The 19,820-nt window shown below is 53.6% G+C and overlaps 1 protein-coding gene across 4 annotated transcripts; it reads left to right on the top strand.

Annotated features, from left to right (window-relative positions):
- Nucleotides 1–616: 616 nt before the first annotated feature.
- TAOK2 (TAO kinase 2) lies at nucleotides 617–18,948 on the top strand. 4 transcript variants are annotated; one of them, XM_080830293.1, is made up of 19 exons: nucleotides 617–731; nucleotides 3,779–3,945; nucleotides 4,129–4,200; nucleotides 4,299–4,400; nucleotides 4,862–4,907; nucleotides 5,039–5,135; nucleotides 5,284–5,397; nucleotides 5,504–5,595; nucleotides 8,235–8,328; nucleotides 8,432–8,513; nucleotides 9,317–9,484; nucleotides 9,660–9,920; nucleotides 10,083–10,244; nucleotides 11,960–12,325; nucleotides 12,408–12,611; nucleotides 12,910–13,149; nucleotides 16,282–16,494; nucleotides 17,436–17,618; nucleotides 17,711–18,948. In XM_080830293.1, exons 2-19 carry the CDS (start codon nucleotides 3,814–3,816, stop codon nucleotides 18,230–18,232), a joined length of 3,150 nt encoding a protein of 1,049 aa, XP_080686419.1. In that variant the 5' UTR covers nucleotides 617–731; nucleotides 3,779–3,813; the 3' UTR covers nucleotides 18,233–18,948. The 4 variants fall into 4 exon arrangements, with proteins under 4 accessions (XP_080686419.1, XP_080686420.1, XP_080686417.1 ...); XM_080830294.1 differs by having other exon boundaries at nucleotides 12,910–13,122; XM_080830291.1 differs by lacking the exons at nucleotides 16,282–16,494; nucleotides 17,436–17,618; nucleotides 17,711–18,948 and having other exon boundaries at nucleotides 12,910–15,007.
- The last annotated feature ends 872 nt before the right edge of the window (nucleotides 18,949–19,820 follow it).

Below are 19,820 nucleotides of genomic sequence, written 5' to 3' on the forward strand. Positions count from 1 at the left end.
ACGAGACCGGGGCTGTGGTGCGGAGAGAGGCTGAGACTGAGAAGAGGAGAGGGAGAGAAGGCGCGGGGACCGTCCGTAGCTACAATCTTTCAGCTACCCTCAGGAGAGAGAAGGGAAAAGGGAGGAGGCTGGGGCGGGAGTGAGGGCTGTCACCCTCGGACCCCGGTGTGAGAGGGGCCGTGCGGCCGGACGTCCTCGGGGTGGGCCCCCTGTCGGTGGCCGAAGAGCTGGGGCTCAGGCCCTTCGGTCGCGAATTTCCGGGCTTGACCCCTCGCTTCTCAAATATCCGGGTATCAGCCCCTCTGACCCCACATATCCAGGACTCGGGTCCCAACCTCTCTAAACCTGGGGCTCTGTTTCGTAGGATTTCAGAAATCTGGGGTTCAGGCCCCTGCGTGCACCAGTATCCGGGGTTCATTCCCCGCGCGTTCAGATACCAAATTCAGCTTCCCTTCGTTCAAATATCTGGGGTTCAGACCCCACAACCAGAAATCCGGGATTCAGCAACTGTCGCCCTCGAGGAGGAGGAGGACTGGACCGCGAGGTCAGATCAGGTTGTCACCCCCTCCCCTCCAGGGGAGGCTTCCCGGGCCCGCCCCTCAGGAAGGGCGAAAGCCGAGGAAGAGGTGGCAAGGGGAAAGGTCTCCTTGCCCCTCTCCCTGCTTGGCAGAGCCGCTGGAGGACCCCAGGAGCAGGCGGAAGCGCTGGGGCACCATAGTGACCCCTACCAGGTGAGACACGGGGTGCAGGGGCGCGGGTCCCTGTGTCTAGCATTGAGAAGAAAGGGTGCTCCTTTTTGAGGAACTGGGCCTGGGTAGGCCCTCTTCTCAGGATGAAGCCCAGTGGGCCAGTGGTCAGCCTCTGGCTAGCGGTGCCTTCTGCTGCCACCTTGTTCCTCTTCATTTTATCTGTCTGATGGGGGACCTAAGGTGACAGGGTCTTTGATGTCATGGGGGGTCACACTCTAGGGTGCTTGAGCTAATCAGATGGGTTTGCACTTTTCTGGTCTTCTCCTATGTTCACTTTGCCCCTTACAGCTACCTGTTCTCTGATTATACCCCTTTCTCTGATTGCTTTGGGGTGTTGATTCCCTTGCCTTTGATCTCCATGGTGGGTCCACTTATCTGTTTTTTTAGGCATGGTCTGTTTGGATTGTCCTTTCAAGGAAGTGTGTGTGTGTGCATTTGTGTTGAGGAGTGCCTGGCAATATTTTTTCTAGCTATATCGTTACCTTCCAATCTCTTGCTGATGGTGTAATCTCATACATTTGTCAAGCGATCTGTCATTTAGAAAGTGCTTTACATCTGTTCTCTCATGTGACACCTCCCCCTCCATTCACCCTGTAGGGCCTCTTTTCTTGCTGTCTTCCCATTTTACAGTTGAGAATATTGAGGCCCAGAGAGGTTGCCCAAGGTCACACAGTGGCAGAATTAGGATTTAAACCCAGATTCTTGATCAAGTTTTGCCCCCGCTCCATACCTGTCTCTTGGCATCTCTTCTTGGCCAGGGATCCAGAGGAGAATGAGTTGGGGTGAGATTTAAGAATGAGGGGGAGAAGAGCTTCCTTTTTGGGAGGGTTATAGTCAGAAGCTTTTTCTGATGGTAGGCTCTGGCTCCTATCTTCTGTCTCGTGGATTTTTCTCTCTACTGTGACCTTCATCTTTACCCTGATTCCATTCGTTGGCCTGGGTTCCTGAGAGGGCTCTCTCTTTTGACAAATGATAGCCATAGTGGTGTCTCTTCACAGTTAAAGCCAAGCTGCTGGGGTAGGACAGTCCACAAAGTATTAAATCCTTGTGGTGACCCTGGAGGCAGGGAAGGAGAAATCCATATGCCAAGCGTCTGCATAGTGTTTCTAGGTTTGAGATCTCATTAAAAATCTCACAACAGCTCTGTGCTGTAATCCATTTTATCAAAGAGAAGACCAAGTATAAGGAACCTCCTCAAAACCCTGTTGCTATATGTTGCTGGTGAGATGTACTGGTAGTGTAGCTTAGGGACAGACAGACTTGGGTTTCCTCATCTGCAGAATGGTGATAACATTGTTTTAGAAGGTGGCTGTGATTTAGCACAGACATTGGTAATCACACAAATGTTCATTATTTGAGGAAGAGGCCCAGTGTGATGTTTTGTTGGCATCCCTTATATGTGGCTTGGGGTCCTGGGTTGGCATTCTGGGCTGGGTGCTGGTAAAGAGGTCAAGAAGATTCCTTTGGCAAGTTGTGAGCACCTGCCTTTGTGTGTGGGTGTGTGGTGGGGGTGAGAGGTGCTTAGCAGTGTTGCTGGCAGGAGAATGGAGAAAGGGGCCTGTTTGGAGCAGCTTGGGAGCTGCTGAGGGCTTGGCTGAGGGCAGTCAATCAATCTCCTAGGCTATTCTGAGCCCTCTGCACCCTGGGGGCCCACTGAAGAGTCAGGCTTACTTCTTGCCCTCCAGCTTCCAGTTGGGCTAAGGAGACAAAATTAACAACACAACAGGAAACAATGCACGACAGAATATAATTACACGCTAAATTGTTAGGTACTTTAAAGGAGCTAGAACTCTGCCCTGGGAGTCCAACTCTGCTAAAGGCTCTTTTTGTGCCTAAATTCCAACAAGTGCTTAGCCAGGAGCCTGGCCTGGAATTCCCTGGGGGAAAGGGGCGGGGTCCTTGGCTTCTTCCTACTGCAGGAGCTTTCTGTGGGTATTGGGCTGTGTGCTCTAGGAGCTCTCCCCAAAGGCTAGAGTGGTCAGTGGAGGCTTCCTGCAGGATGGGAATGAGCTTGAGGTGAGTTGCTAAAACAGTAATAAGCACACTGGCCTGACTGGAGAGAAGATCCTGTTCTCTGACCTTGGAGAAATCCTGCTTCCTTTCTGTGCCTCAGTCACATAGTCTGTAAAATGGTGGTCACTATCTTGCCCTGCTTATTTCCTGCATAGCAGTGGAAGCTGGGCAAGACTTAACCTTTTCTGAGCTTATTTCCTCATCTGCAAGGTAGGGGTAATAGTAAATTCTCATAAAATTGTGGTAAGGATTGAATGAGAGAGATGCATGTAAGGTGCTTACTGTTACATGCTTAGTCAGTGTTATTTGTACACTACAAATGTTCTGTACCTTTGCATTGAAGCACATGTGATTGGACTGGACAAGTAAGGCGGCCCAGGTCACAGGCCCCAAAAGCCAGCTGCCATTGCTATCCCTGTCCTTCTTGTTCTACATCTCCTTCCTACCACAGTGTCCCTAACCCTTTTTGAGAGCAAGTCCTCTGGCCCTTGTGGGCCAGTACCCACTTCTAACAATGGCCGGATTTCCACTGCCTCCGGCCTGGCTGTTTCCTGCTCTCTTCCAGGGTGTGAGAGGTTGAGGGAGGAGGGGGCCTCGACGCCAAGGGGAACAGGAAGGTGCCTGGAAGTATTTGGGGTATGGGAGTTGTGGGACAGGACCCTTGGGAATCTGGGGTTCTGGCTGGGAGGTGGGATCTTTTATTCTTGAGGGGGAGAAGTAAGGGTTGTAGCGAAATGGATCTTATTGAGGGCTGGGGGTGGTGAGGATGCTTTGCTCTCAGTCTTCCTAGCAGTTTTAGGGACTCCAGGGACCCGGCCCCCGTGCTCTGGTTGCCAGGGCAACTTCATTTTTTTGGAGCTTTGATGTTGTTCCTAATCTCCCCCTTGCCCTTCCTCTGCGGTGCCTCCCCCTCATCAGGGAACTAGTGGAGGAGAAGGCAGAAACTTGAGAGGCCCCTTCCTTTCTCTCTCTGAGTGTCCCATCTTTGCTCTAAGGGTCTGCTCTTCATTCTCCAGGTCAGGCCCCACTCTCAGGGCCCCCAGGGGCCATCATGCCAGCTGGGGGCCGGGCCGGGAGCCTGAAGGACCCCGATGTGGCTGAGCTCTTCTTCAAGGATGACCCTGAAAAGCTCTTCTCTGATCTCCGGGAAATTGGCCATGGCAGTTTTGGAGCTGTGTACTTTGTGAGTTGGGGCTTAGGAAAATGGGGTAGGGACAGGCACTGCATTCTTCCTGCTGTGGGTCCACAGTCCTCTACACTGCTGTACCACACCAGCCTCTCCTGCCCTCCCCTGTTGGGCCAACAAGACTTCCCGCTGCCCAGTTCTCACCAGGGGCCTTCACCACCTTCTGATCTGGTCTTACAGGCCCGAGATGTCCGGAATAGTGAGGTGGTGGCCATCAAGAAGATGTCCTACAGTGGGAAGCAGTCAAATGAGGTGGGTTAGGTTTGACCAGACTGGTGGGGGGCAGGGCAGGGGACCCCAGTCTCAATGTTTAGGCTGAGTAAGCCTCTCCTTCCCTGACCTCCTCTCAGAAGTGGCAGGATATCATCAAGGAGGTGCGGTTCCTGCAGAAGCTCCGGCACCCCAATACCATTCAGTACCGGGGCTGTTACCTGAGGGAGCACACGGCTTGGGTGAGCTAGCCCCCTGATCTTTGCCCCCATCCTTGTCCTGGTCCAGTCTCTTAGATGGGCCCTATTCCAGGTGCTGTTATAGTCTCCCCCAACTTCTTTAGTCCTCAGACAAACCCATGAATAGCAGTGTTTGTCCAGAAGGAGAGGCTGGTTTGAAGATTGACATAAACTGTTAGTAGTTGGAAAAGGGCACATGGGCTGAAGGAAATGGAGATAGAATGGGGCTTTGAAGAGATTCAGTTGGGAGTGGTGGCATCTTGGGCTGTTTCTAGACGAGGCCCTGGCTCTAGGGACTCTCCTACAACAATGTCGTTTTCTCAGTTGTCCTTCCTCTCTGTTTTTACCCCCGGGTGCAGTGACTGAGTGGAGGATAGGCAAAGACACTCTCTGGATCTCTGCCCAAGGGAGATGGGGCATGGGTGGCCGGATATGCTTATCTCTGACCCTTTATCCTTTCTTAGCTGGTGATGGAGTATTGCCTGGGCTCAGCTTCTGACCTTCTAGAAGGTAAGTGGCTCTGGCCAACAAGTGGGAGAAGGGAGAAGAGCAAAGAAGCTGTAGGGGAAGGGATCAGGGGAGCTTGTTCCATACCCACCCTTGGGCTCCCTTCAGTTTGATGTTTCTCCCTCACTCCCCAGTGCACAAGAAGCCCCTTCAGGAGGTGGAGATTGCAGCTGTGACACACGGGGCCCTTCAGGGCCTGGCTTACCTGCACTCCCACAACATGATCCATAGGTATGAGCTGCAGCGACGGTGGCTGTGAGGGGGTGCGGTCTACACTCCTCATTCGGCTGGGCTGTGGCCTTCCTGGAAACTTGGTGCTGAAGCCCTGCCCAGCCTTCCTGAGATGCATGCCTTTATGCCTGTGCTTTGTCTCTGACAGGGATGTGAAGGCTGGAAACATCTTGCTATCAGAGCCAGGCTTGGTGAAGCTGGGGGACTTCGGCTCTGCATCTATCATGGCACCCGCCAACTCCTTTGTGGGCACCCCATACTGGTGAGTGGGAGTAGTGGTGAGTGGAGAGAGTCCCCAGGATGTTGGGAGCAGGAGTTGGCAGAGTCTGGGTGACTGAACAGCCTCTTTCTTCTGACCTTTCTCCCAGGATGGCTCCGGAGGTGATCCTGGCAATGGATGAGGGGCAGTATGACGGCAAGGTGGATGTCTGGTCATTGGGGATAACCTGCATCGAGCTGGGTAAGGACGCATCCTCTGTTCCCTCATCCTTTTTTCTCTCCACTCCTTTCTCTTTCTCTTACCATCAGCATACCATCTCATCCTCAGGCTTTCAGACTCCTGTCCATTTTGACTCTACCCTTGGTCCCCAAGTCAGTCAGCTGTCAAATCCTAACAGCTCTTAGACCTGAAGATTTCAAAGCATTCTTCCCTTCCTGTCCACTACTCTAGTTCTCTGTCTTCTTTTCTTTCTTTCTTTCTTTCTTTTTAAGTTTTAATTTATCCCACAGAAAGAGAACACAAGCAAGGGGGGAGCGGCAGGCAGAGGAAGAGGGAGAAGCAGGTTCCCCACTGAGCAGAGAGCCTGATGCAGGGCTCTATCCCAGGACCCTGGGATCATGACCTAAGCCAAAGGCAGACGCTTAACCGACTGAACCACCCAGGCACCCCTATATCTTTTTTGAATGCCCACTGTGTGCCATGCTGTGGTAGCAGGTTCTGGGGGTATAGCAGTGAATGAGGTTCTTGCCCTCATGGACTTACCTTCTAGTTGGGGAAACAGGCATGTTTTCTCTCAGTGTGATAGAAGCTGAAAGGAGAAGTTACAGGAACAGTACAACCATAAAACAAGGGACTTGACCTAGTTCAGGAGCTGAGGAAGGTCTTCTCGTATTGGAGATGTCTAGGCAGAACCGTAAGACAAATAGTAGCTGTGTGAAGACTGTAGGGAAGAGCATTCCAGACAGGTAAGAGCAGACATGGGGAGCTGAGACTAGCTTCAGTTCGGAATATTGCAAGTAATGCCATGTAAAAAGCAGTGAGTGATAAGGCCAGAGAGTTAGGCTCAAGTGAGTTCATGAGGCCTTGAAGCCCTGTCCAGCTCAAACAACTATTTGCGAGGTAGTGTTTGTAAAGCCTCCAGCGTGGTGCCAGGCACAGCTAGTTCCCGCAGAAAGAAGTGCCCTTAGGTCCTCTTATCAGTGACTTCCTGTGGTGATGTTTCCTACCTTTAGTCTCTTCTTCCCTCCAGTCTCTCCTTACATCAGAGAGATCCGCCCTAGCTGGGTGCTGCTGCTTCACTCCCCTCCGTAAGCCCTTAATGCTCCCCATTGCCTTCAAGACTGACACCATCCCCACCCTTCCTTCCACCAAGCTGAAGGTTCCGCTGCCGGAAGGTTGGCTCTCTCCTCCTGAGGGTGCCGTGAACCTTTCTACTTTTTGGCCTTGGTTTATATTGTGTCTTCTCCCCGAAGTCCAAGATTTGGACATATTCTTGTTCTCCATCTCCACATGTCTGCATTTGCCATTTAAGGCCACAGCCGTAAAAGTGATGCAGATATGTGAAACAGGCCAGGTATAAGAAAGATTGAGAGCTGTCCTTTATATTTCTAGTTTTTGGTAGAGACATGAATGCAGAGAACTATTTCTCTACTACCAAAGAAACAATTAGTTCTAATTATAAATGACAGTTGATAGTCTGTATCAGAGAAGCAGTGTGGAGAAGGCTCTGGCAAACTGGAGATTGCTGTTGCCTAGCTCTAGCCCATCATTGTGCAGGAATGTGAGCTCCTTTTCATCAGATCTAATTCTTTAGGGGAAGCTTGAAATTTAGATGATGGTGGTGATGATGATGATGGTTGTTAAATTGTTAGGTTGGAATTTTATTCAAAAATCACTGTTTAGGGTGCCTGGGTGGCTCAGTGGGTTAAGCCTCTGCCTTCGGCTCAGGTCATGATCTCAGGGTGCTGGGATCGAGCCCCGCATCGCGCTCTCTGCTCGACAGGGAGCCTGCTTCCTCCTCTCTCTCTCTCTGCCTGCCTCTCTGCCTACTTGTGATCTCTCTCTCTGTCAAATAAATAAATAAAATCTTTTTTAAAAAATCACTGTTTAGGGTCTCCTGGGTGGATCAGTCATTAAGTGTCTGCGTTCAGCTCGGGTCATGATCCCAGGGTTCTGGGATTGAGCCCCGCATCGGGCTCCCTGCTCTGCGGGAGGCCTGCTTTTCTCTCTCCCACTCCTCCTGCTTGTGTTCCCTCTCTCACTGTCTCTTTCTCTCTCTGTCAAATAAATTAAATAAAATCTTAAAAAAACAAAAAACAGTGTTCAGGCCAAAAAACATAAACAACACAAAACATTTGTCTGGCCCACGAGGAGCTCCTGGCTTGTAACTTCTCATCTGAGGCCTAGTTCCCAGTATCCCTTTTTCCAAAAGACCTGCCCTTGATCCCCTGCCTGTGTACCAGTTTGAGGGCCCACCATGCACACCCCACTTCCCAGCCGTTTTTCTGTCTCCTTCCCTGTTAGACTGGAAGTTCCTTGGGGATAGGGCCTATGTCTTGATTTTCCTTAACTTCACCGTAACACTTAGCAAGTTTTTTACCCTTATTTGGAACCTAATAAATGTTAGTTGGACTGATAACTGTTTCCTTCTGCCTCCTTCGGTGCTTATGCACATGTTGTTTTCTTTGATCCCTCCCCCACTGTGTGCACGGGAGAGGATCAGTATTACATTTTACAGAGGGAATTAATTGAGATTATGAGAATTGGTCAGCAAGGAAGTCAGGGAGCTGAGGTGTGGACCCAAATCTTTTGATTTCCATTCTAGCCTCTTCTGCCTACCTTCCACCTCTCACCTTCTCCCTGTTGACCTTTTTCTGTAGCGGAACGGAAACCACCGCTGTTCAACATGAATGCGATGAGTGCCTTATACCACATTGCACAGAATGAGTCCCCCGTGCTCCAGTCAGGACACTGGTGAGGACTGGGATTCCTGGGCCCTGGAGTTAGACCTTCCGTAGGGTAAGGCTGCGTGGCTCATGCCCTTTCCACCTCTCCCTTATCCTCCCATGACATTTAGGTCTGAGTACTTCCGGAATTTTGTTGACTCCTGTCTTCAGAAGATCCCTCAAGACAGACCAACCTCAGAGGTTCTTCTGAAGGTGAGGGCTCACTGCCCTAACATTCTCCTAGAACTGTGGCTTGTTAGAATCACTTGAGGAACTCCTCAGTGGCATTAGTGATTCCCAGTTCTTCCTCCACCAGCCACTTAACCTACGAATTCCCACCCCCATTCCCAGTGCCCAGTGGACTCTGTGTTTTGCAAGATTTTGTCTAGAAGACTGCCTTTACTTATTAAGTAATAATTTGTTTTCCCATCTTTTATTAATCAAAGATGTATGTAATTGCCAGCCAGAGCTTCTGGTCTGCGTGCGATAACCAGGGTTACCACACTGATCTGATGTAATTCAAACCAAAAGCCTGTGTAGCCTTGTCTTGGGTAAATGTATGTTTTCCCTTAGGTGTATTTTGAGTTATCAAAAGTAGAGGGGCCCCTGTTCCCTTCACAGATCCATGGAGGCCTAAGGAACCCTAGTTGGGAACTGATGTAGACAGTCTAGTTTGACCTGTTTGCTTTATAATCGTGGGATACCTTATGAGGTCCAGAGAGGCCTCATGATGTGTCCAGGGGCACACAGCACTTTGACAGAGGACCTGGACTACAATCCAGATCTCCTGACTGTTTTTGTCTGTCAGCCGTGCCCGGAAGAACAGGAGCCTGCCCCGGGAGTAGTGATTGGGTGGTGAAAATGTATGCGGGAGCACGGGTTAGGACAAGGCTAGCATCAGTTCATGGTGGACATGAGTCCCAGGGAAGTATCTCAGGGCAGAGGGAACGCCAAAGCCCATGGGATATTGGGGGGCAGGGTGCTCGGCAGCAGGCCTCAGCATTCTCTCCCCTCAGCACCGCTTTGTGCTCCGGGAGCGGCCACCCACGGTCATCATGGACCTAATCCAGAGAACTAAGGATGCTGTGCGGGAGCTAGACAACCTGCAGTACCGTAAGATGAAGAAGATATTGTTCCAAGAGGCACCCAATGGCCCTGGTGCTGAGGCCCCAGAGGAAGAGGAGGTGACCCAGCTTACCATACCACCCTTCTATACCACTGTGTTGTGCTCGCCTCCTGGCAGCTGCTTGGCTCACTTTCCCTCTCCCTCTTCCTACCCTCTGTCTCCCTGTGCTACCTCTATACACTCTCCCCTTGTCCTTCCCCTTCCCTGCCCAACAGCCTGCGCCCTGTCCGCAGGAGGCCGAGCCCTACATGCACCGGGCTGGGACGCTGACCAGTCTAGAGAGTAGCCACTCAGTGCCCAGCATGTCCATCAGCGCCTCCAGCCAGAGCAGTTCGGTCAACAGCCTAGCAGATGCTTCAGACAACGAGGAGGAGGAGGAGGAAGAGGAAGAGGAAGAGGAGGAAGAGGAAGGGCCCGAAGCCCGAGAGATGGCCATGATGCAGGAGGGAGAGCACACGGTCACCTCCCACAGTTCCATCATCCACCGACTGCCGGTATGCACCTCGCCCTCAGTAAGCCTGACGGTGCCAAGGCCGGTCCCCAGCTCTCCCTCCCATGTGATTGCTTCTCTAAGTCTCACTGGGTCTCCAGGGAACTCCCTTTGGGCCCAGTAACCTCTGAACCTTGGACAACCCTTTTACCTTCCCTTCCTCTAGGGTTCTGACAATCTCTATGATGACCCCTACCAGCCAGAGATGACCCCCGGCCCTCTCCAGCCGCCGGCAGCCCCGGCTTCCACCTCTACCACCTCTTCTGCCCGCCGCCGGGCCTACTGCCGCAACCGGGACCACTTTGCCACCATCCGTACTGCCTCCCTGGTAAGCATGGCCATCCACCCTCAGCCTGGATGCCCCGGACTCTTAAGAGATGATTTTTCCCAGCTGTGGCGCTGGATTAAGTGCAGATTCCACCCTCACTTTCTGTTGTTTTTTCTCACCTTCTCTCCTCAACCTTCCGCACTCCGTTCTCTCAACAGACTGTTTTGGTCACATCACCTAATATGGGTATTCCAAGCTTGGTAAACTCTTACTCCATCCTTGTGGCTAGGCTTAAGTAGTAAGCCTTCCCAGGCTCCTGGCCAGCCAGGTGCTTCACATCCCTGTGCGGTGTTGCTCCCAAATGGCATTATGACAGGTGTGCTGGATTTTACATCCCTGGAGGGCAAGGAATGGTGGCCAGTGTCTGCCTCATACCATTGATCAGCTCTCAGGCCCACACCCATGCCTGCATCTCATCCTTCCAGCTCCTTTGGAGAGAGAGGGTACAAGCCCATCGGAGAAACGAGAGAATCGTGACTCAGACGTGCCATTGTCCAAGGCACTTGCCCCAACACCTTTGGTGGTTCTCAAATTTTCAAATTAAGCAGAACCTTGACCTCCTAAAATCAAGTCATGGTGATGTTTTTCTCTGTTCACAGGAAAAAATGGATAGACTTTTCATAGAACATAGTTTTTGTCCACACTTTCAGTGCACCTTTAGATTACATTTTTGCTTAGCTGCAGGCACCAGCATCAATTATCTTAGAGGCCAGTGGTCAGTGTAATATATTCTATGGCTAACACTTGTGGTTGAGTGTAGTGCTGGGACAGCCCTTCAGATCCTGTGATGCTTAGTGCTTTTGGTGCTGTGCGGAGAGGTCTGTAACTTCCAGGGACTTGGCCACCTGGACTGATTGGAGTCATGCCTACTTGACAATGGGACCTGAGCTCCAAACCTCAGATGGGGACATCCAGGCCCAGTGTTCTTGATACTCCCAGCATCTCATGGCCCAGCTCCCAGCTGCGTACCTAGGCTGAGTCCTTACTGACTCCTTCCTTACATTTCAGTGTTTGGTGAAATGGAAGGAAGCCAACACTTGTTAGAACAGAGTGTTTTTTGTTGTTGTTGTTTTAATATATTTTTTTTAAGATTTTATTTATTTATTTGACAGACAGAGATCACGAGTAGACAGAGAGGCAGGCAGAGATAGAGGAGGAAGCAGGCTCCCCACCGAGCAGAGAGCCCCATGCGGGGCTCGATCCCAGGACCCTGAGATCATGACCTGAGCCGAAGGCAGAGGCTTTAACCCACTGAGCCACCCAGGCACCCCAGATCAGAGCGTTTTATTAGACACTAGTTCATCTGTATCAGAGTTGGATCTCCACCGCTTCCTGCAAAAGGATATCATTGCCCCATTTAGCTGGCGAGGGAACTGAGGTCTAGTGTCGTTCATTTGCTTGAAGTCACATGGTTAGTAAGTTAGTAAGTGGGAGTGTAGCCCAGGTATTTCTGATTTTGAATTAATTTGAATTGTTGCCACTTTTGTGCTGGGCCCAGGGCGGGTCTCACCAGTCTGTGAATTTGACTGTGTGCCCATCATCTTGTGGAGGCAGCAGGCTCCAGGGGGCTGAGTGTGAGGAAAGCACCAGATAAGAATTAAACCTATGAGTCTGAAACGCATGTTCTCTAGTAGAGCACAACGATCGTTACGCTCTGTGTGTTAATGCGATGGGGCAGGGCTGAGCCCCGCTTCTCATCCTCTCTCCTGCCCCAGGTCAGCCGCCAGATCCAGGAGCACGAGCAGGACTCAGCGCTGCGGGAGCAGCTGAGCGGCTATAAGCGGATGCGACGACAGCACCAGAAACAGCTGCTGGCCCTGGAGTCGAGGCTGCGGGGTGAACGGGAGGAGCACAGTGCGAGGCTGCAGCGGGAGCTTGAGGCCCAGCGCGCTGGCTTTGGGGCTGAGGCAGAAAAACTGTCCCGGCGGCACCAGGCCATCGGTGAGAAGGAGGCCCGAGCGGCCCAGGCCGAGGAGCGTAAGTTCCAGCAGCACATCCTCGGGCAGCAGAAGAAGGAGCTGGCCGCCCTGCTGGAGGCTCAGAAGCGAACGTACAAACTACGGAAGGAGCAGCTGAAAGAGGTGGGACCGGGCCGCAGCCGTGGGTGGGGCCTGTGGTGGGCAAGGCGCCCTGACCCCCTGCCCTCCCCACCGCCTTGCCCAGGAGCTCCAGGAGAACCCCAGCACCCCCAAGCGGGAGAAGGCTGAGTGGCTTCTGCGGCAGAAGGAGCAGCTCCAGCAGTGCCAGGCGGAGGAGGAGGCAGGGCTGCTGCGGCGGCAGCGCCAGTACTTTGAGCTTCAGTGTCGCCAATATAAGCGCAAGATGCTGCTGGCGCGTCACAGCCTGGACCAGGACCTGCTGCGCGAGGTGGGCCACCCCATCCCCCATTCCCTCCTGCAGCACAGGCACCTGCCCTTTCGTTTGCCTTCCTTGGGGTCATCTGTCTCCTCTGCCCTCTTCCATGTTACAGCTTGGCTTCTTTCCTCATGCCTGCCAGACCCCGCTAGAGCTCCCTAGGCTTCTGCTCCCACACCAGCCGGGAGCTTGGCTCTTACACCTCTTAGCTCCCTGTGCTCAGCTCCCTCTGCCAGGGAGTCCTGGGGCTCTCTTGACACCAACAAGGCTTCCTGACTGGGCTCGGGGCCCTGCCTCCCTTCTGCCTCAGGATTTGAACAAGAAGCAGACCCAGAAGGACTTGGAGTGTGCACTGCTGCTGCGGCAGCATGAGGCCACGCGGGAGCTGGAGCTACGGCAGCTCCAGGCCGTCCAGCGCACACGGGCGGAGCTCACCCGCCTGCAGCACCAGACGGAGCTGGGTAACCAGCTGGAGTACAACAAGCGGCGTGAGCAAGAGTTGCGGCAGAAGCACGCGGCCCAGGTTCGCCAGCAGCCCAAGAGCCTCAAAGTACGTGCAGGCCAGCGTCCCCCGGGCCTCCCGCTCCCCATTCCTGGGGCTCTGGGACCACCCAGCACAGGCACCCCTAGAGAAGAGCAGCCCTGCTCATCTGGCCAGGAGGCAGTACTGAACCAAAGAATTCTGGGAGAGGAGGAGGAAGCAGTTCCAGAGAGAAGGATTCTGGGAAAGGAAGGGGCCACCTTGGAGCCAGAGGAACAGAGGATGTTGGGGGAAGAATCAGGAATCTCTAGTCCCGGCCCACAAAAACATAGGAGTTTGGTTGATGAGGAAATTTGGGGTCTGCCTGAGGAGGAGATAGAAGAACTTAGAGTCCCATCCCTGGCACCCCAGGAGAGGAGCATTGTAGGCCAGGAGGCGGCTGGGGAATGGAGGTTATGGGGCAAGGAGGACGGGAGCCTCCTGGATGAGGAATTTGAGCTTGGCTGGATCCCAGGCCCAGCACTAACCCCAGTCCCCGAGGAGGAGGAAGAAGAGGAAGAGGGAGCTCCAGTTAGGACCCTGAGGGATCCTGGAGATGGCTGTCCCTCACCAGACATCCCCCCTGAACCCCCTCCAACACATCTGAGGCACAGCCCTGCTAACCAGCTCCCTGGACTTCTGTCCCATGGTCTCTTGGCAGGCCTGTCCTTTGCAGTGGGGTCCTCCTCTGGCCTCCTGCCCCTACTACTTCTGCTGCTACTCCCACTGCTGGCAGCGCAGGGCGGGGGTGGCCTGCAGGCATCGCTGCTGGCCCTTGAGGTGGGGCTGGTGGGCCTGGGGGCCTCCTACCTACTTCTTTGTACAGCTCTGCACCTGCCCCCCAGTCTGTTCCTACTCCTGGCCCAGGGCACCGCACTGGGGGCTGTCCTGGGTCTGAGTTGGCGCCGTGGCCTTATGGGTGTCCCCCTGGGCCTTGGGGCCTCCTGGCTCCTAGCCTGGCCAGGTCTGGCTCTACCTCTGGCAGCTCTTGCAGCTGGGGGCAAATGGGTGCGGCAACAGGGCCCCCGGATGCGCCGGGGTATCTCTCGACTCTGGTTACGGGCTCTGCTGCGCCTATCGCCCATGGCCTTTCGTGCCCTACAGGGCTGTGGGGCTGTGGGGGACCGGGGCCTGTTTGCACTCTACCCCAAAACCAATAAGGATGGCTTCCGCAGCCGTTTGCCTGTCCCTGGGCCCCGGCGGGGTAATCCCCGCACTGCCCGACACCCACTAGCCCTGTTGGCAAGGTTTTGGACCCTGTGCAAGGGCTGGAACTGGCGCCTGGCACGGGCCAGCCAGGGGTTAGCCTCCCACTTGCCCCCTTGGGCCATCCACACCCTGGCCAGCTGGGGCCTGCTCCGGGGCGAGAGGCCCAGCCGTATCCCCCGGCTGCTGCCACGCAGTCAGCGCCGGCTAGGGCCTCCTGCTTCTCGCCAGCCAGCACCTGGGACTCTAACGGGGCGGCGATCCCGAACCCGTCAGTCCCGGGCCCTGCCTCCCTGGAGGTAACCAACTCTAGCTCCTCCTCAGCCCGAATCTGGAGCATCGAGCACTTTATCTCCCACTACTCAGTGAGGTTTCTCCAGTCCCAATCCTCTCCTCCCTTTCACCCCTCCTTCCTTAGTATGCTTCCCCACCTCACCCCAGTCCTTTGGACCTTTAGACAGGCAGCCTCCACCATGGAGTCCGGAAGTTACACTTTGTGGTCTCCCGACACTCCTCCCCCACCCTAAATTATTGCTGTTCTCCCGCTGTGTGTGTGCTCATCCTCACCCTCATCAACTCAGGCCTGGGGCCAGGGGTGGCGGTGGGTGGGAAGTCATGTTTTTTTTTCTCTCTTTGATTTTGTTTTTCTGTCTCCCTTCCAACCTGTCCCCTTTCCCCCACCAAAAAAAAAAAAAAAAAAAAAAAAAGAAGAAAAAGACAAACACAAATAAAATATCTGAGCGGAACTGTACCTTTGGCCCAGGCTGCCTCTGTCTGCTTTGTCCTGCCGCCTAGCCTCCCGGGTATGCCCCCAATCTGGACCCTTGGCCCCCAGTTCCATGACCTCTTCACCCCCATCTACGTTATCTTAACCCCTTTCACTCCTCAGTCTCATCCTCTCTGCCTTCATAGCTTCGTTGCACCATGACCACCACCAGCTCAGAGGTCTGAGCCCCTGTTGAGCTTCCAAGAACTTCTTGGTCCCATAGTTCCCCCCATTGGTGGATTCTTTGCAGAGAGTCCTTAGGTTCCGGGTCCTTTTGTCCTCATCCCCTGCCTTTTCTCCCAACCCATTCCCTATGTGGTTCCCTACTGTCTGGGAGCTGAATTTCTCTCCTGGCATTAGGCTTTACCCTAGAGGGCTTGGGGATGGGACTGCAAACCCTTTACAGTAAGGGGTGGTGAGTTTGGGGGGGCCAGGCAGATTGGGGGGCCCATGGAAATGGGATTGGTTGTGGGCTTGGAGTGGGAGCTGAGTACATAAGGGGTGGGGCTGGAATGTGAAGATCTGGTCAGGTAGCAGCTGCTGGCCCATTGAACTTGTCAGGCCCTTTCTGGCCACCTCTTTTGGCCCTTTCCCTGGTGTGGCCCAAGATGGGGCACTCCTTATCCATTTCTCGGCTTGGAGCTTATCCTCCTTCCCTCCCTCCCACCCTGAGGTGCTGAACCTGGGACTTCCTCTGTCTTTCCTTAGCTGTGTTGCTCTCTTCCATGGGTGTGTTGTGTGACTTGGTTCTCTCACTCTTGTGCACATTCTGTATCTGCTCCTGGGTTTCCGTCTCTGGGTTGTATTTTCTCCCTCTTTGCATGGTCAGAGCTTCTTGTGTACGCTCAGTACCCTAAAGATTTTCAGTTCCCTGTCCATAAACTCTCCTGCTGTTTCTTGTGAGTTTTCTACCCAACTCTGAACTTGCTCTTGGAACCTGTCTTGTTTACTTCGTATCTCTTGCCCATTGAGAATCTTCCTGATCTCTCTCAACACGATCCCATCTCTCCATGTCTGTCTGTATACAGCTCCCCCCGCCCCCTCTGTCTAACATGTTTTCTGTTTCTCTCCCTCTCCCTGTCTCTGCTTCTGTCTCCTCTTCTCTCTCTCTCTCTTCTCCCCCTCTCCCCGGTTGTTCCTCCTCCTCCTCTCCCTTGCCCCCATCTCCCCTTGGTCCGTCCACTGCATAGTCTAAGGAGCTGCAGATCAAGAAGCAGTTCCAGGAGACGTGTAAGATCCAGACTCGGCAGTACAAGGCCCTGCGGGCACACTTGCTGGAGACCACGCCCAAAGCTCAGCACAAGAGCCTCCTTAAGCGGCTCAAGGAAGAACAGACCCGCAAGCTGGCCATCCTAGCCGAGCAGTACGACCAGTCCATCTCCGAGATGCTCAGCTCACAGGCGGTGAGGCCTGGGGTCCAGGGAGGGAGCATGGTGGAGGCTGGCTTCTGTACGCCTGGCTTAGTTATGGGCAATGGGAATGGGGAGTGTGGACAAAGACGGGGCTTTTGTTCTTGGGGGAAATTTGGATCCTCCCATGGTCAGTATTCTCTGCAATGGCTTTATTGTCTCTCTTAAGTATTTTCTTAAGGTCTTGTCAAAACTAGCCTGACTACCAAGAACCACCAAGCAAAGAGTGGCTATAACTTTTTCCTGGGCCTGAGTTAGTTTAATGTGTTAACAGAGAGCAAATCAAAATGACTGTGGCCCTTGGGCTGATTTACTCAGACTTCTGGAGGATTTTGAAGATTGCTGTTCTAAGAGTGATCACACAACAACACTGGAATGGGCCAATTAAAAACTACACGTAGCGTAAAACATCAAAGTGCCCCTAGTCATTGCCATTCTCTCACCCAATCCCACCTCTCAGAGGTAACAGTTAATAGTTGTATTTTAGATTACTTTTCCCTCGGCATATTTGGAAAACTACGTACAATTTTAATCCAAAATCGTGTTGTACATACTGTTCTTTTTCCACCTGCTATTTCTTGGACATCTTTCCATGTCAGTATACCTGTCTCATTTTTGAAACAGTGTAGAATTTTCCATGGTATGGATGTACCATCATTTCTTTAACCCATCCCTTATTGGTGGACATTTAGGTTGCTTCCAGTATTTTGCTATTACAACGCTTCGGGGAGCTCCTCTGAGCACATGTGCGAGTATACCAGGGGCATAGATTCCTGGAAGTGTAATTGCTGTGTCACAGGGTATGGCGACCTTTCATTCTGGTGGATGTTGAGACTGGCTGCTTCTTGAAACCTGCGGGCCCAGCCTACCTGGGGCAGGGGAGGAGTGTGGGGCTGGGGGAGAAGGCCCCTAAAATGTGTTCTCCTCTTTGCCAGCTGCGGCTTGATGAGACCCAGGAGGCAGAATTCCAGGCCCTTCGGCAGCAGCTGCAACAGGAGCTGGAGCTGCTCAATGCCTACCAGAGCAAGATCAAGATCCGCACAGAGAGTCAGCATGAGCGGGAGCTGCGGGAGCTGGAGCAGAGGGTGGCTCTGAGGCGGGCACTGCTGGAGCAGCGGGTAAGGGGGCTTTGACGCCAGGATGCACTGGGGAGGGCAGGCTCCCCACTTCCCGCCCCCAGACATGCTAACCTCTCTTCTGGGTGTCCCAGGTGGAAGAGGAGCTGCTGGCCTTGCAGACAGGGCGCTCCGAGCGAATCCGGAGTTTGCTCGAGCGGCAGGCCCGTGAGATCGAGGCTTTCGATGCCGAGAGCATGAGGCTGGGCTTCTCCAGTATGGCTCTGGGGGGCATCCCAGCCGAGGCTGCTGCCCAGGGCTATCCCGCTCCACCCCCTGCCCCTGCCTGGCCCTCCCGTCCTGTTCCCCGATCAGGGGCGCATTGGAGCCATGGTCCTCCTCCACCGGGCATGCCCCCTCCAGCCTGGCGTCAGCCCTCTCTGCTGGCTCCTCCAGGTCCCCCAAACTGGCTGGGGCCCCCCACACAGAGTGGGACACCCCGTGGTGGAGCCCTGCTGCTGCTAAGAAACAGCCCTCAGCCCCTGCGGCGGGCAGCTTCAGGGGGCAGTGGCAGTGACAATGTGGGCCCACCTGCCGCTGCAGTGCCTGGGCCTCTGAGCCGTAGCACCAGTGTCGCTTCCCACATCCTCAATGGTTCCTCCCACTTCTATTCCTGAAGTGCAGGATGGATGAGCAGATGAATGGGGCAGGGGCAGGGGTGGGTGGAGCCTGATCCTGGGGCTGTAAGTGTGAGGCCCACCCAAGGGTGGGGGCAGAATGTTGGCTCCAGCTCCCCTCAGACCGCCTCATCTCATGAGCTTCTTGGGCTGGCCAGTGGCCCGGGGCCGGCTTGGGCATAGGTGCCTCAAGGCTGACCAGGAGCCCCTGCCTCCCCACCATGGTGCCAGGGTCTCTCTCCACCACAGCCTCGGGAAAGGAGGGAGATGTGCGTGTCAAATATTCATCTGGTCCCCTGGGGGAGGGGAAGGGTGGGTCTAGATATATTATATTCAGAGAACTATACTACCCCGTGTAATGGGGCCGTGGACCGGGGATGCCAGGCCCCCCAGACCTGGGGTGTGGCAGAGCAGGTCTGGGGTGGGGAGAACAGAAGGAAAAGGCCTTCCTAGGAAAGAAGGATCAGGATGGGGTTTGGGGTCAGGTTGCCTGGTCTCTCCATTCCCCCCGTTGCTGTCTGACGTCCTGTGCCGTCTTGTCTTTTTTTTTTTTTTTTTTTTAAATTGAGATCAGAGCTAGGGCAGGGGAACAAGGGAAGGACCTTCGAAAGGGCTGCTCCCAGACTTGGGGGCAGACATGGGAGCCCCTCCCAGCTATGGGGTTGGCACAGAGCCCCACAGCAAGCTTTTAATAAACTGTTGGTTATTCTAACAGACCCCAGGACTCACCGTTTCTGTCCAAGGTGTGTATTAAGGGCTGTTTGGCGGGAGGTGATATTGTTACTTGTATTTAAAAAGGGAATTTATTGGGCTGTGTAACTAAAAATTTCAGTGGTTTTAATGACTTTGGGCATGACTGGATCCAGACCTTTAAAGGAATTCATCAGTCTTTTGGCTTCTACTTCCCTTTGCTTTGGGATTGAAAGATCTTCAGAAGGTTCACTTTTACACATGGGCTCCTGGCAGCACCAGGCCTACATCTTAGCAGTCTCAGCAGTGAGTATGCCAGCAAAGCCCTAAGTGACTGCATTGGGTCAGTCTGTAGCCAGAAGCCTGAGGTACTTGGATTGGCCAGGTCTACGCCCTGTACCCACTCCTTTAAGGTGAAAAGAATTGGCCCAGAGACTAAGTGGCTGTTTCCAGAAGAGGAGAAGGAAGATGTAAACACCGGCTGTCCCCAAGTAATTTCACTGTGTTTCTCACATTCTTCTCAAGGCCAGTTTTTCACTCTCTTCCCAGCTGGGCATGTAACACAGCTTGAAAGCAGGATGATGAGGGCCCTGCTGGTTGGTAGGAGAAAGGGAGGTAGGAGCCACACTCCTTTCTGATAGAGCCTGGTGGCAGACTAGATGGCACGGTCTGGGGGCTGGGCCTTCATTTGGAGAACTTGGGAGAAATAAGAGGGAACCAAACGGGTGGGAACATCGGCTTCTCACCTTCCCGACTCAAAGTAAAGGGAGTAAGGGTGGGACCGTTTTGGTTTGGACTGGTTTTGAAATTTTAAGTAATCTCTACACCCTAGACTCAGAGACCCCAAGATCAAGAGTCACGTGCTCCTCTATCTGAGCCAGCCAGGCACCCCAAGTGG

The sequence above is a fragment of the Martes martes genome (genome assembly GCF_963455335.1).
Source record: "Martes martes genome assembly, chromosome: 18".
Lineage (NCBI taxonomy): Eukaryota > Metazoa > Chordata > Mammalia > Carnivora > Mustelidae > Martes > Martes martes.